This window comes from Aquarana catesbeiana, linkage group LG09 (genome assembly GCF_042186555.1).
Source record: "Aquarana catesbeiana isolate 2022-GZ linkage group LG09, ASM4218655v1, whole genome shotgun sequence".
Taxonomy (NCBI): Eukaryota; Metazoa; Chordata; class Amphibia; order Anura; family Ranidae; genus Aquarana; species Aquarana catesbeiana.
In genome coordinates this window covers 59094301-59110517 of record NC_133332.1, presented here as the reverse complement: position 1 = coordinate 59110517, position 16217 = coordinate 59094301, and the positions used below count along the sequence as shown (strand labels likewise).

Below are 16217 nucleotides of genomic sequence, written 5' to 3'. Positions count from 1 at the left end.
TAACATTTTGATGACTTATATTACTTGTATTTGATGCACATTCCAAACACATGTCAAATGCAGGAAAACAATGCCCATTGACAGGGGCCCTAAGTATACTATAACAGTGTCCTTAGCTGCATTTATTACACAGACTGTAATACAATACAGCATTCTCTCCAATACACAGATTTACTGTGGAGAAGCTGCAGAAAGGGAATAGACGCTAATGAATCTGAAGCTATTTTAGTTTCTTAAAACACTGGTATACAAAATAAATCTACTAATATAAAACATGACAGTTCTTCCCCCTTTAATAAACTAGAGTTTCCATACCTTCTACCTTTGCATACTTCCAATATATCCCTATAGTTTACAACACTAAAACTTCACAGTAAGCCAAATTCTTCACTACAGATTGCAGTCAGCCTCTTGTTTGGGTTATAATTTTTCCTTTATTACTAGTGGTAGGGTATCCTCAATTATCTACAATTTAGGTTATAATATTCATTTGTTCCGGGGTCTTGTGAAGGTCATCAATAGGGATTTGCTTCTGGTCATTTGTTCACAGTTCAGTGAATAAGTGAAAAAACTGGTCACATTTTGCCAGTTCACCCGCTCAAACCTTCAGCTGATGTTTGTTTTTAAATAAACATCAGCCAGAAATCTGTCATTTTGTAGCGGTCGCAATACCATCATAAAAATACAGTCCCTCCATGGCTTCTGCTTGTAAACAACCTGGCCAACAGAGGTCTTGGGTGATGTCAATGATTAGACATGGTCATGACCAGATTTGGTCAATCACTTCACTTAGCATGCCCAGACGGCTTGTTAGCCTACAGCAGCCTGAAGGAATCTACTATTTACGATGGTAGTAGCGAGGTCAAAAACATCAGTCAGCATTAATCATTATAAATAAACGTCATTGTGATTGACATTAGGTTTACATCAGAAGACATTGGGGCTTATTTATTAAAACCGGAGAAAGCAACATGTGGTGCAGCTGTGCCTCTAACTTCAGCTTGTTCAATTAAGCTTTGACAAAAAAAAACGGAAGTTGATTGGTTTCTACACATAGTTACATCAGATTGTGTACTCTCCAGTTTTAGTAAATCAACCCCATTGTTTTTTCCATTATTTTTTCTCAAATATGGGACTTTCTCATGGTGTAGGTGTATTTATTTACTATTGACACTTTTTGTGAATGAGTAGCAGTAATACCCCATACAAGTAGCTGTGTACCCCATACTCATTCACCGAGCGGGAGTTGGATATCGGAGGCCTCTAATTCTAAAGGAGATTTCCAGATTCCAATATTCCCACAGAGACCTCCACAAATGCTCTAGGGTACAAGATGTGGGAATGCTATGTGGTCATCCTAAAAAATAAAACGTATCCAGGCATGCAGCCTAGATGGACAGAAAAGGGGTGCAGTGAGCGTGCACCAGTACCTATTAAACAATTCTTTCATTCCCTCAAGAAAGTCTCCTCCTCTTGCACACAATGATTCAGATTGTGTAACATAAATGAAAATAAACAAAAATATAATACTAAAGTTGTCTAATTACTTAGTAGGCTGTAAAGAGGGTCCCAGCTTAAGAGCGAATGACCACATCACCTATTTTACATTGAGTGGAACTTGTTTAAATCTTTTGAAAATATTTTTTTTTAACATACCATAAAATTCCTTTCTTTGATTTTTTTTTAAGGGACACAGGGTCTCAAGGAATTCTGAGACACTGGGTTATGGTGCCAACTTCAGAGGCGTTGGACACTGGCAGGAAAAAAATTGTTGAACAGGTGTTATGACCCCTCCCACTCCCACTGTTATTCAGTTTTATAATAAAAGCAGTAGTAGAAGTGACCCTAAGACAAAGGGGTGGGACCTGTGCTTCATAATGAATGCCAACAAAAGGAGTGAGTCAAAGATTCAGTTTTCTTAATTATTCATTAAGGGGCACAGGATCACAAGGAATACTGAGAAACTGGTATATCACAAAGTAAGGCAACGGAGGGGTGGGCAACACAGCAGACATATCGCTAACATGCCCACAAAGCACATAGTAAAACTGGGGACTACTTGTGGCTCAAAGAGCTCCTGAAGTACCTTTCCTGAAGTTTGCATCAGCAGGGGCCTAAATTTCAATCTGGATAAACTGAGAGAACGTGTGAGTAGAAGACCAGCCTTTCGAATCTGGGAAACAGATGCCTGATGCTGAAATGCTCAAGAGGCATCTGTTGAACTAGTAGAATGTGCCTTAACAGGTAAATGTTGAACCTTATCATTGAGTCGACAGGCTTGAATGGCGAGATGTTAACCTTCCTAGAAATGGTGGAGCAAGAGCCAGGTTGACCCCTAATGAGGGCCCTCAACAATAACAAAGAGGGAATCAGTCACAAAAACTATGTGGCTGAGAGATTAACTCAAACAGCTCATACTACAGAAAAACAATAGAGGAAAAGCGCATATGGATATACTGTAGCAGGAAAGAAAGTAATGAAATTACAATGTTCTGGTTAAGATGGAAGGAAGGCACCACATTAGAGAGAAAAGAGGCCCTAGACATTAAGATAACCTTGTCTCTGTAAAACACAAAAAAAAGAAGGTTCCTACACTTTCCAAGTGTAATGATAGACCTTGCAAAATGTGAATTTTAGCTTTCAGGAGTATTTGAATAACAGCTTCATGTAAACCATAACCCCTAGGACCTGGGCTTCAACAGCCATGTTGTTATATCCAGTGATCGTGAAGCAGGGTGATAAAATGGTTCTTGGGACAAGAGATCTGGAAAGTCTGGGACAGCCTTCAAGAGAGTCTGTCCAGGAGTCTGATGAAGTCAGAATGCCACATCCACTTGGTGTTATGAGCATCACTGGAATGCCCTTCCTCTCGAATGAGGAGCATTAGAGGAGGAAAAGCATAGATCAGTTTGAATTAATACCACAGAGTGATTAAATCATTCACTGGTGTAACCAGTGAAACCCTGGACTTGCAGGCAAATTTGCCATTTCCTGTTGAACCCAAGAGCCTAGAGGTCCATATCTCATATTCCACACCTGCAAAATAGTATCTGAAATACCTGTGGGTGAAAAAACTATTCACCCATTTCCAGATGTTGTTAATTTAGGAAGCCCATGTGCCAATTAATTTTTCTATGGCTGAACTGTGCATGGCAAACAGTGCTAGAATCTGAAGTTCAATCCAAGTCAGAATCCGATCTGCTTCTCTTTGAGAATTCTAGTTCCTCCTTGGTGATTGCTGTATGCCACTATTGGTGTTGTCCAATTAGAAGCTGGTGGGTTGACTGTACAGTCGAGATACTAAGCATTGAAGGAACAACTAAATCACTTGAGGTAGCTGACTGGGAGACATGCATCCAATGGCGACCAAGTCCCTTGTGCCATAATGGTGTCCAGGACTCCCCCCAACCTGTCAGGCTAGCATTCATAGAAAGGTTCCTCCAGGCCAGTGGGAGGAAGAATTTTCCTGAATCCAAGGCAGGGTTTATGAGCTACTAATTCAGGGGTAGTCTGATCTTGAGTGTCAGGCACATCTGATTGTACAGATATTGCAGATTTTTGTCCACATTGCAAGGATATTGAGCAACAGTGTGGAGTGAAATTGGGTGAAGGAGACTGCCCTGAAGGAGGCCATCATTAAACCCAGAACTCTCATGCAAAAGCAGAAAGTAGGATGATTCCTGCACTACAGCGTCTGATCCTGGGAATGGAGAATAAGGAGTTTCTCCTGAAGGAGAACCCCGTACTAAGCAGTATCTAGAAGGAGATATTCCAAGCAATGGGTTGGTTCCAGTGCTGATTTCTGAAGCTTTAGGACCAATTAAACCTTTGGAGAGTCTGAACAGTTCAATGGACATTAGCTGTTAAAGTCTGTGCTGATTATTCTTACAGTAAAAAGATGTCCAGGAAGCCCAGAACAGAAATACCCTGTGAGTGTAGTAAGACTAGAACAAGCCAGCACCTTGGTGAAAACTTGAGGTGCTGTGGGCAACCCAAAAGAAAGGGCAATAAACTGGTAGTGTTGCATGCCCACAGCAAACACAAGAAGGGTCAATGTGCAAATAAAGATAGTGACATGAAGACAGGCATTCTTGATGTCACCCAAGGCCAGAAATCCTTACGGAAGGAGGGAAGCAAAGATTGATCAGGTATTGTAAATTCCAAATTGAACGTTTTAACATAAAGGAAAGAATTGAGTGAATGCCACCTTTTGCTTTGAAAATGCTGAACAGATTGGAATAGAAACCCTGAAACATTTCTTGCTCCAGAATGGAAGCTATGACTCTTTGGGTAAGGCGTTATGCCAGGGCAACATAAAGTCTGTTAATCATTGCAGGCAGTGGCGGCTGGTGCTGTATATTTTTTTTTGGGGGGGGCGGCAAACAAGATATCCCAGTCGGTCGGCCCCACACTACTTATACCACCATCACCCACCTCCCAGTCGGTCGGCCCAACACTTACCCCATCTGGGTCCTCCTCGCCGGCTTCACCCTGTGTCTCGGGCTTCATGGCAGCTTCCTCCTTGGTGGCTTCCCTCCTTCGCTCTGTTCGGTGGCCAATACAGTTGCTTCTCCTCCTCGGGTCTCAGAACTAGCTTCCTGTTTGGCCGGAAGGGGAATCAGGAAGACAATAGCGAATATTAATTTGCTATTGCCACACAACTGGGTGGCCTCAGGGTACTCCTGAGGAACATACAGAGGATCCCAGGGAAAGCAGCACTGGACAAGACTACTGCAGATCAGGATCCTGCTAAGTTCCATACCTGTACATCTAGACGAGGCTCTGAGGAAGAGGGTTACCTCGAAACGCGTTAGCCGATGTGTCTAAAAGTATAGTGGATCTTCCCACACGGACATGAGCGGATGTTTTTTATGTTTTAACCATGGCACAAGTACTGGTTTGTGAGTACATTCACCTTCTTTTTACCTGATAAAAACATGTATCAAGGATAATGCACTAGGCCTAGGCGCCTTGTTTTCTCTTATGCTTTAAAATATTTGCCTGGTAGAGACCTTGTTGATGCAGTAAAACTACCATGTGTCTTGTTGCTGTGCTCAGTCTTGCCATGGTATATGATCTGTCACATGAAATTGTCTTCCATAACCTTACCTTAGTAGCAGTTTGGCTGTTTTTCATCCAGTCTTAAACCTCCTACACAGCTGTTTCTGCTTCAGTTAATGAATGATTCAGCCACCTTATGAAATTGATGATAATTAACACCTGCTTGGTATAACTGTTAATTATACACGTTACTCTAAGGCCGGGTTCACACTGGTGCGACAAACGCTCCGACATTGGGAGCTCAATGTTTCCCTATGGGAGCCGTCTTAATTGGTCTGACACATGTTGGCCCGACTTTGAAAATGCTCCCTGCACTACTTTGGTCCGACTTTGATCCCACTTCAGCCCATTGAATATCATTGAAGTTGGATCAAAGCTGGAACGCCGTCTTGCCTGATCCGACTTTGGCATGCAACTTGTGCTCTGATGATCTTGAGGGGGAATTCCACGCAGAATTTTAAATGAAAAACCGGCATGGGTTCCCCCTCCAAGAGCATACCAGGCCCTTGGGTCTGGTATGGATTTTAAGGGGAACCCCCTACGCCGAAAAATGGCGTGGGGGTCCCCCAAAATCCATACCAGACCCTTATCTGAGCACGCAGCCCTGCTGGTCAGGAAAGGGGGTGGGGACGAGTGAGCGCCCCCCCTCCTGAACCGTACCAGGTTGCATGCCCTCAACATGGGGGGTGGGTGCTTTGGGGCAGGGGGGGCACCCTGCGACCCCCCCAACCCAAAGCACCTTGTCCCCATGTTGATGAGGACAAGGGCCTCTTCCCGACAACCCTGGCCGTTGTTTGTCGGGGTCTGCGGGCGGGGGGCTTATCGGAATCCGGGAGCCCCCTTTAATAAGGGGACCCTCAGATCCCGGCCCCCCACCCTATGTGAATGAGTATGGGGTACATCATACCCCTACCCAGTCACCTGGGGGAAAAAAGTATCAATAAAAAAAACACATTGGACAGGTTTTTAAAGTAATTTATTAGGCAGCTCCGGGGGTCTCTTCCAACTTCTCCGCTCTCTCCGGCCTCTTCTCCTGCTCTCTGGTATCTTCTTCCAGGCTCCTCCGCTATCTTCTGCTCTTTTGCCCGCTCTGTTGCTAGCGGTGGCCCGGTCTTCTCTGTCGTCTTCTTCCCTCATCTCTTCTTCCGATGTTGACACGATGCTCTCTCCCTCTGTAATGCTGTATGCGCGGTCCGCAACGACTTAGATAGGCATGGGGTGTGGGCACCGGGTGATGTCACCCTGTAACCCCGCCCCTTATGACGTCAGCGCCCCATCATGCCCCGGTACAATGTACTCCATACTTATTCACATAGGGTGGGGAGGACAGCCAGTCTTGTCGGGAAAAGGCCCTTGTCCTCATCAACATGGGCACCCCCCTGCCCCAAAGCACCCACCCCCCCATGTTGAGGGCATGCGGCCTGGTATGGTTCAGGAGGGGGGGGCGCTCGCTCGTCCCCACCCCCTTTCCTGACCGGCCAGGCTGCGTGCTCGGATAAGGGTCTGGTAATGACTTTGGGGGGGACCCCCTTGCCGTTTTTTCGGCGTAGGGGGTTCCCCTTAAAATCCATACCAGACCGAAGGGCCTGGTATGCTCTTAGAGGGGGAACCCATGTCGGTTTTTTATTTAAAATTTGGCGTGGGTTCCCCCTTAAGATTCATACCAGACAGTGCCTGGTAAAGTCGGAACCCTGTTCATTGAAGTCGAATGCGTTTCTGACTTCAAGTCGCAGGTCAAATTCGGATCCAAAGTAGGACGAGTGTCGTGTCGCACCAGTGTGTACCCGGCCTAATCCTAGAAAATCCCTGACTTTGTGCAAGTCTACAAAGTGTGCAAGTGTAAGAAATGATGCTGGTTTGAAGTCAAAGGTAGTCACACCTATTGCTGCATGTTTTTGGTGAGCAAAAAGTTTTAAAAAAAGCTTTCAATAAACAATGAATCCTTTTTACTCAGCTAAAGTGCAAGAAGAAATTGACCATGTGATTGGCCACAACCGCTGTCCATACGTGGAGGATCGAAGCAAGATGCCATATACAGATGCTGTGATCCATGAAACACAAAGGATTACAGATGTCTTGCCCATGAGTGTACCACATGCAACTGCTAAGACTATCGTGTTCCGAGGTTACACCATCCCCAAGGTTAAAAAAAGTTATATCTTTGTATTTCAAGCTGCACTGTGTGTAACCTTGTGGGGTTTGAATTTTATGATAGTCAAAGATCTGGGATCTGCACTGTGGTAGCTTGCAAACATAATAATAATGAATATTATATATTGCACTTACATGTAATACGATTATGCAAGTACATCTGTCAAGTCTCCTGTAGATGGCAGCATACCAGGTGGTCAGTGGTGTTACAGCAGACCTTTCTAGGTAGATGTGATGTCAGATACCATGATCCAGGAAGTATACCAGGGAGCACACCAGGAAGAACCTGCAGATGAACCAGCAGTATGTAAAAACCATGATGGGGTTCACTGGGGCATGATGACATTCGTTTTTGTCTGAATGCATTTTCGTCTGAATTTTAGGTATTTTCGTTATCGTTTTAATAAACGATAACGAAAATGCAGAATCCGAAAAATGAAAGATCCGACATAAACAAATGCTTTATTTTCGTTTTCATTGCTACAACAGTTCGATTTAGATAGGAGATTTGACATGATGATGACAATAACAATCTGTGTCCATCAAACCTGTGGTCGAATGTACCTAAGCTTAACTCTATTAGTCCAAGATTATTCTACATAGAGAGAAAAGATTCGACATAGAGGGAAAAGATTTGACGTAGGGGAGAAAAGATTCGACGTAGGGGAGAAAAGATAAATAAAAATAATGATGATGATGAATGTTATTGGCTGATTGTAACCAAAGAGAAGGAGCAGTAAAATAGCTAGAACTAAGTACACACATACTTTGGCTTATGGTGTCTGTTGAAAGCTCTAAGAAGATTCGACGGAGCAGGTAAACTATACAGCGTCGTACAGTTTAGCTGTTCCGTCGAATCTTCTTAGAACATTCGACAGACACCATAAGTCTTCAATGACAGATTCGACCTTAATTTGGATTTTCGGATGATTGCAATTTTTATTGAAAAACGAAATAAATAAAAACGAATTTCAGGAGTAATGAAATAAATTTATTTTTCAGACGAAAACGAAATTCCGAAACAAAATATTTCAGTGTGCACATGTCTAGTGTGTAATTGTATCTCAGTATAAATACAGCTGTTCTGTGAAGCCCTCAGCACTTTGTTAGAAGACCACACCAGACAGGTCAGGGATAAAGTTGTAGAGAAGTTTAAAGGAGGGTTAGGTTATAAAAAAATATCCAAGCTTTGAACATCTCACGAAGCACTGTTCATTCCATCATGTGAAAATGGAAAGATTATGGCACAACTGCAAACCTACCAAGACATGGCCGTCCACCATATTCATGTGTTAGAATGGCCCAGGCAAAATCCAGACCTAAAACCAATTGAGAATCTGTGGTAAGATTTGAAAATTGCTGTTCACAGATGCTCCCCATCCAATCTGACAGAGCTTGAGCAATTTTGCAAAGAAGAATGGGCAAAAATGTCACTCTCTAGATGTGCAAAGCTGGTAGGAACATCCCCAAAAAAGACTTGGAGCTGTAATTGCAGCGAAAGTTGGTTCTACAAATTATTGACATGGGGATGAAAACAAATGCATGCTTTCAAATATTTATTTGTTAAAAAAAATTTGAAAAACATTTATCATTTTCCTTCCACTTCACAATTATGTGCCACTTTTTGTTGGTCTATCACATAAAATCCCAATAAAATACATTTACGTTTTTGGTTGTAACATGAAAAAATGTGGAAATTTACACCATCCAAAATAACCTCTAGATTACCCTTTTCTCAACTTCTTTCCAAATACAATCTGGTAGATTCGTGGAGAGAAAGTAACTCAATGAAAAAGAAATTCACTTATTTCTCGCACCCTCATCAAACCTTCACCAGAATAGATCATATTTTTCTAACAATAGGAATGATACCAGAAATTATTGCATCAGATATAATTCCGATTCCGTGGTCTGACCATAATGCAGTATACACTACTATAGCCTCAGCCATACCAAAAGCGCATGACCCAACATGGTACTTACCGGACATAATGCTCAAACACCCACTACATCAGATGGCCATTGAACAAGCTTTAAAGGAATACATATCAATTAATAATACAACAGACATCTCCCCAATAACACTGTGGGAAGCTCATAAGCCTGTCTTGCGTGGTACAATACAAAGACAAATGGCACTATTTAAACGGGAACGCAAAAATCTAGCAAAAAAACTAGAACTCAATTTTAATGCAGCCTACATATCATTTCAAGATAATCCATCTCAGAGTACAAAATCTCATCTGGAAAAATCTAGATTGGAATACGATCTATTTCTCACTGAGTCAGTTGATAAATCCTTCAAACGCTCCAAACACAATTTCTACATGAATACAAACAAACCAGGTACATATTTGGCTCGGGCATTAAATTCAACTAACAAATCTTTCAAACCAATACGTTTGAAATTATCAAAAAATGTTTACACTTGTAATCCAGTTAAAATAGTCCATAAATTTCACTCACATCTCGCAACTTTATACAAGACAAACAATGAATTTAATCCTACAGAGGCTGAATCCTTCTTCTCAAAAATAACCTTACCTGAGTTATCTCAGAATCAAAAAAGCAGTTTGGATGAGCCTATAATTATAGATGAAGTTGCTAACGCCATAAAAGACCTAAAACTTAACAAAAGACCAGGCCCAGACGGCTACTCGGCTTTATACTATAAAACATTCTCAGAAATACTCTCTCCCATTCTCACTGAAACTTATAACAAACTTCTAGATGGACATTCTTTTCGGCAAGAAACACTAAAACTTAGCAAAAATAATAGCAAAACGCCTCAATAGCATTATAGGAAAATTAATACATAGAGATCAAGTAGGCTTCATGCCAAATAGACAGGCAGGCGATAATATACGCAGGGCAGTGTTATTGGCACATATTGCTAAAAAACGGAAAATCCCTTTATGTTTTCTATCTCTCGATATTAAGAGGGCATTTGACACAGTATCCTGGCAATATATGCAATATTCATTACAAAAATGGGGTTTTGGACCCCACTTTTTAACATGGATCAAAGCATTATATAATAAACCCAAAGCCTATATAAAATATGCTGGATACAAATCTGAAGCCTTTAATATCGAAAGAGGTACCCGACAGGGTTGCCCATTATCTCCCTTATTATTTGCCCTTATACTCGAACCCATGGCCCAATACATCAGAACAAACCAAACTATAACTGGCATTGAAGTAGGAGGTATTACACACAAATTATGTATATTTGCAGACGATATATTACTTTTTCTATCATCACCACAGGTCTCTGGTCCTAACTTAATACCAGCTCTTGATGTATTTGCAGCCCTATCCGGCCTTATGATTAATCCTAAGAAATGCCTAGTGCTTAATATTTCACTCACAAACATGGAATTGATCCCGGTTAGGGCTGCACTCCCATTCACATGGGCAGAAAAATCAATCCCATATCTTGGAATTCATTTAACAGCATCTCATTCTGACTTATTCTCAACCAATTATCCTCCTGTATTAAGACAGATCACAAATCTAATAAAACAATGGTCGCAACTTCCTTTATCCTGGATAGGGAAGATTAATGCAATCAAAATGACTATTCTACCCAAATTGCTTTATCTATTCAGAGTCCTCCCTATTCCAATTCCTTCCTATTTTTTGAGAATAGTACAAAAAAGAGCAACTTCGTTTATATGGGGCTCTTCTAAACCACGTATACCTATACACACACTACATCTTCCCAAAAATAAAGGAGGCCTGGGATACCCTAATTTTACTAACTACTACAGAGCAGCACATTTGGCCAGTCTGTCCAAATACCATGCAAAACAGAAAATCCCATTATGGGTACTTATAGAGGCTTCAGAAAATGACCCTCTATTAATATCAAATTTATTATGGCTTGATCCTAAAGAGCGCTTTAAAATTCATAATCCCATAACTAAACACTTCTTATCTCTCTGGGATAAACTAAAAACCAAATATTAGTTACAATCTCCACACAATCCTCTCCTTTCTTTTATCAGAAATCCGGCCTTTTATCCAGCATGGATCTACCCAAATTCTTTTAAAGCTTGGACAACATCAGGCATTCAGACACTAAATGACTTCATAGCATCTAAATCATTCGTTTCATTCCCATCGCTTAGAGAAAAATATGATCTACCAAACTCTGAGATATTTAGATATCTCCAAATCAAAAATTTCTATACACCATTCCTAAAGGGGGATACACCATTATCCCAATTATCCATTTTTGAATCAATCTGTACAAAAGATCCATTTGCTAAAGGTACAATTTCATCACTTTATAATCAATTATATGGAGTAGCAAATCTTAATAGACCCTCTTACGTTCAGAGGTGGGAGGAGGACCTGGGACGAACTTTAGAAGACACGGACTGGTCTAACATATGGCTCACATCTAAGTCATCTTCACCCAACATCTTAGCACTGGAGACAAATTATAAAGTCCTAACTCGCTGGTACCTTGTACCCGCTAGAGTGGCAAAATATTCACCTAATACCTCAGCTCTTTGTTTTCGAGGATGCCCAGAAATAGGCACATATTTACACATATGGTGGACGTGCCCAGTAATCCAAACCTTCTGGAAGGAAGTCTTCGTGATTGCATCTAAAATATTTAAAAAAATAATACAACCAGATCCATATTTAACTTTACTTAATCTAAAACCGGAATGGTTAACACTCTCTCAATTCAAACTTATGATCCAACTAATAACGGCTGCAAAACAAACAGTGGCCAAGGCATGGAAATCTCCTACATTGGTACTAGCAGAAACAATTCACAGAATGAATAATACAATGTCCCATGCTAAGATGGTAGCCATCGATCAAAATCAAATTCCAAAATTTGAAAAACTTTGGCATCCTTGGATAAAACAACAGTTCCTGTCAAACTTCAATGACTCTGTCCTGTTGCCATGGTAACAGATTAAATGACTTACAGAGACACCCATTCTAAGGCTTCAAAGAGAACTAAAAAGAATAATAACCTGACGAGCGGGACAACCTTGTGGACCATACCTCTACCTTTCAACCCTTTTTCTTCTTTCTCTTTCCTTTTCTCCACCTTACGATTAAAGCTCATTATCAGAATTTATTTGACCTATATACACTCTACTTGTAAACAATATGTATAGTAGGTATAAATCATTTAAATACCTACAAAAGTAACTAAGGAAATGATATATATCTTTATTTAGGTTTACGTGAACCCAATGTTTAATATTTGAAATTTCATGATATTTACCTATATAAACCCTACTGTAAAACAATGAGCTTACTTTATAGATCCTTGTATACTTACTTTATGTATCTTTATAACATTGTATACTCAATAAACTTCTTTTGACAAGGAAAAAATGTGGAAAATTTCAAGTGGTATGAATATTTTTTCAAGGCACTGTATTTCTTTTTAAATACTGGTGTTCAGCTAAAATACATACCGTATATACTCGAGTATAAGTCGTTCCGAGTATAAGTCGAGGCCCTAATTTACCACAAAAAAATGGGAAAAACTTAGTGACCCGAGTATAAGACGAGAGTGAGAAATGCACAGCTACTGTAAGTGAAAAAGAGGGTCAACAATGCCCATTTGCAGCCTCACTGTGCCCATTTGCATGCCTCACTGTGCCCATTTGCAGCCATAGGTCCCCCGAACTTCAAACTTGGTAGTTAAGGGTTCCTAGATGCCCCCTAGCTGCAGTCAAAATTTGGGGTCTCTGAACCCAAATGGCCCCGAAATGACATTGCTGCAGATGGACACAGTTGACCGATTGTGAGGCCCCGTATCTCGGGGCCACTTAGTGCTAGGAACCCCAAATTTGGTGTGCAAACTCAGTGGAACTAGCACCATAACATATCCAAAGCTGGGGTTTCTAGCACCAAGTGTCCCCGAGATACAGGGCCCCAAAAATCGGTTCAGAAAATGTCAAGCACTTTTCTGCAGCAGAGAATGACATTTTCCAAACCGATTTTGGGGCTCCGTATCTCAGGGCCACTTAGTGCTAGGAACCCCAGCTTTTGATATGTTGTGGTCCACTGGGTTTGCACACCAAATTTGGGGTTCCTAGCACAAAGTGGCCCTGAGATACGGGGCCCCAAATTCAGTTCGGAAAATGAAATTTTTTGCTGCAGAAAAGTGCTTGACTCGAGTATAAGTCGAGGGGGGCACTTTCAGCACAAAAAAATGTGCTGAAAAACTGACTTATACTCGAGTATATACGGTATTTTCTTTTATTTTTATGGGAGGTCTTAGTTTTATTTAAGTCACCTGAAAACTTTTATATTTTTTTTTATTATATTATTATTTATTATTATTAATAGTATAATTATTATTATTATTATTATCTAGAATATTTTCGTAATCTTTTATCTTCTTGAAGGGCACCACCATTTTTCCACTTCTGACTTCTGTCCTGAAGGATCCAAAACACTTTCAGAACCCTCACAAATTCAACCCAAATAATTTCCTAGATGAGAAGGGTGGATTTCGGAAGAAGGAGGCTTTCATACCATTTTCTACAGGTAAACAGTAGGAGTGGATAAATAGGTGTTAGGGATCTTGTTTCTCATATCAGTCAATATCATGATTGCCTTGTGTTTCCTCTGCCCACAGGGAAGAGAATGTGCCTTGGAGAAGGAATGGCAAGAATGGAACTCTTCCTATTTATTACCACTATCCTGCAAAACTTTCACCTAAAATCTGATGAGGATCCCTCAGATATTGACATCTCTCCTCTGCCAGACAGTAACAGCACTATTCATCGGCCTTATGATATATGTTTGGTCCCCAGATAATCTCATCTTTTGTTTGATTGGTGATGTCCAAGACAAGTCCATGCAGATCAAACTTCTTACTGCAACCTAAACATTCAGAGGCCGGGCGTATTCAGACAAGTGCACTGGGCGAATAATAGGGATGAGCCCGATGTTCGAGTCGAACGTATGTTCGACTCGAACATCGGGTGTTCGCCCGTTTGTCGAATTTAGAACATTATGGGGCGTTTGTGGGAAATTTGAGCGCCCGCGGAGCGCCCCATAATGAACGGTGAGACCGTCAGTGCACAGTGCATTGACAGCTGCTGATTGGCCAAAGCATGCACCTTACCTGCATGCTTTGGCCAATCACAGCGCGCTCTACTGTGAGAGCCATGATTGGCTAAAGGCAGGGTGCCTTTGGCCAATCATGGCTCAGGGGGCTGAGTCCACGCCCCACACTATGTTAGGCTGCTTACATAGCAGCCTTACATAGTTTTATGAATAAGAGCAGCAAAATTACATTTGTAAAGGATAAAATGTCATTTAAAACTGCTCACGGCTGTAATGTATTGTCGGATCCCAGCAATATAGATAAAAATCATTGAAAAAAACGGCCTCCTGAACCGTACTTGGCCACGTGCCTTCAACATGGGGAGAGTGTTTTGGGGTCCCCCCCAAAACACCTTGTCCCCATGTTGATGGGGACAAGGGCCTCTTCCCCACAACCCTTGCCCGGTGGTTGTGGGAGTCTGCAGGCGGGGGGCTTATCGGAATCTAGAAGCATTCTGCAGCAGCATTCATTAACCCAAATATTTTGTATTTATACAAAATATATCCTTGCACCTAACTCCTGACGAATGGTAAAGAGCCATGAAACGTGAGTTTTTTTAGAGTGCTCTGACAAGGTAGGCCCAATATCTACCCAATTTATTGGCCCATATATAATATATATTATCTATGTACCGAGATTTTATTCAGTATTATGTTATGTATGTGTATTTTTATATATGGCAGCTCTTTTGCATATGGTTTATTACTAACTACAAACGCATTGTGTATCCCCATATTATGGAATATTCAAATGTACCTGTATTTACACGTATACTCTATGCAATATCTGTCTGCAGTGACATCCCTCATTTAAAGTCTTTTTTTAAAATATTTTTTATATGTATATAAGGGATGGAGTTTTGTCATTGCAGTAGTGGCCAGGTCACATTTCTTTTTTGGCAACTAAAGTAGATCATCCAACATGTTTCTAACTCTTTTCTTAGAATATAACACGTCTTTTTTTGCTTTAGGAAGAGCAGGGAAGGGTTAGTACCCTGGTCCATTTATCATTGTCAACCAAGTACCACACTTTGCTTACCTGTTATTTTTAAGTGGTACCATTTAACACTCCTATACTGTATAATTCAATATAAACATAACTTTATTGTACACAATTTAAAACAGCCAAGCTCACCAGACATATCCTTAAAAATCTACCCAATAACATTTCCCAGCTTATATCGCTACATCTGTATATTATTATCTCCACTGCAATCAACTGCAGATTTTGCAATTTTATATTATTACATATTGTGGCGGAATATGTAATAAGAAAAGACTCAACAGGTTTCATTGACCTTTCATTAATTTCTTCAGGAGTCTTGTAGAGTTCACTAAAATCAGTTTTTGTCTCAGTTTCACAGAGAAATGCCACGAGACCCACAGAGTAGTTTGTTCATTGGATACAGCAGATCACAGAGCTGGGTACAGGGCCAGTGGAATTGGTACTGTACCATGTACTTGCTGAGACCAAGCATGGAAATCACACATGTAACCAAGAGCTGCATATTTCCAGCCAGCACTGTTTCCTCTCATGAGTCTTGTAGAGTTGATCACTAAAATCTGTTTTTGGTCTCAGTTTCACAGAGAAATGCCAGGAGACCCACAGAGTGGGGTCAGGGGATCTTAGCAGTAGTTTGTTCATTGGATACAGCAGATCACAGAGCTGGGTACAGGGCCAGTGGAATTGGTACTGTACCATGTGATTGCTGTGACCAAGCACGGAAATCACACATGTAAACAAGAGCTGCATATTTCCAGCCAGCACTTTCCACGTTTCCTCTCACTATGATTGATTTTGGGAGGAAACAGTGTTTTCATAGTAATCTGCAATTGTTTTTTTTTTTCACATGTTGGAGAAAATAAGTATACTGTCAACAAAGCAGCCAAACAGTGTCTCTAATTAC

General features: G+C 41.0%; 1 protein-coding gene across 5 annotated transcripts in view; it reads left to right on the top strand.

Annotated features, from left to right (window-relative positions):
* Positions 1-15737, top strand: part of LOC141107694 (cytochrome P450 2C18-like) — a 137686-nt gene extending 121949 nt beyond the window's left edge. For 2 of the 5 annotated variants that reach the window (XM_073598605.1, XM_073598606.1), the window contains exons 8-10: positions 7016-7203; positions 13605-13746; positions 13838-15734. In XM_073598605.1, coding sequence (XP_073454706.1) covers positions 7016-7203; positions 13605-13746; positions 13838-14019 — 512 coding nt within the window. In that variant the 3' untranslated portion in view covers positions 14020-15734. Of the gene's footprint in view, positions 1-7015; positions 7204-13604; positions 13747-13837 lie in introns of all 5 variants that reach the window. The other 3 variants (XM_073598604.1, XM_073598603.1, XM_073598607.1) reach the window with 2 other exon arrangements.
* Positions 15738-16217: the final 480 nt, after the last annotated feature.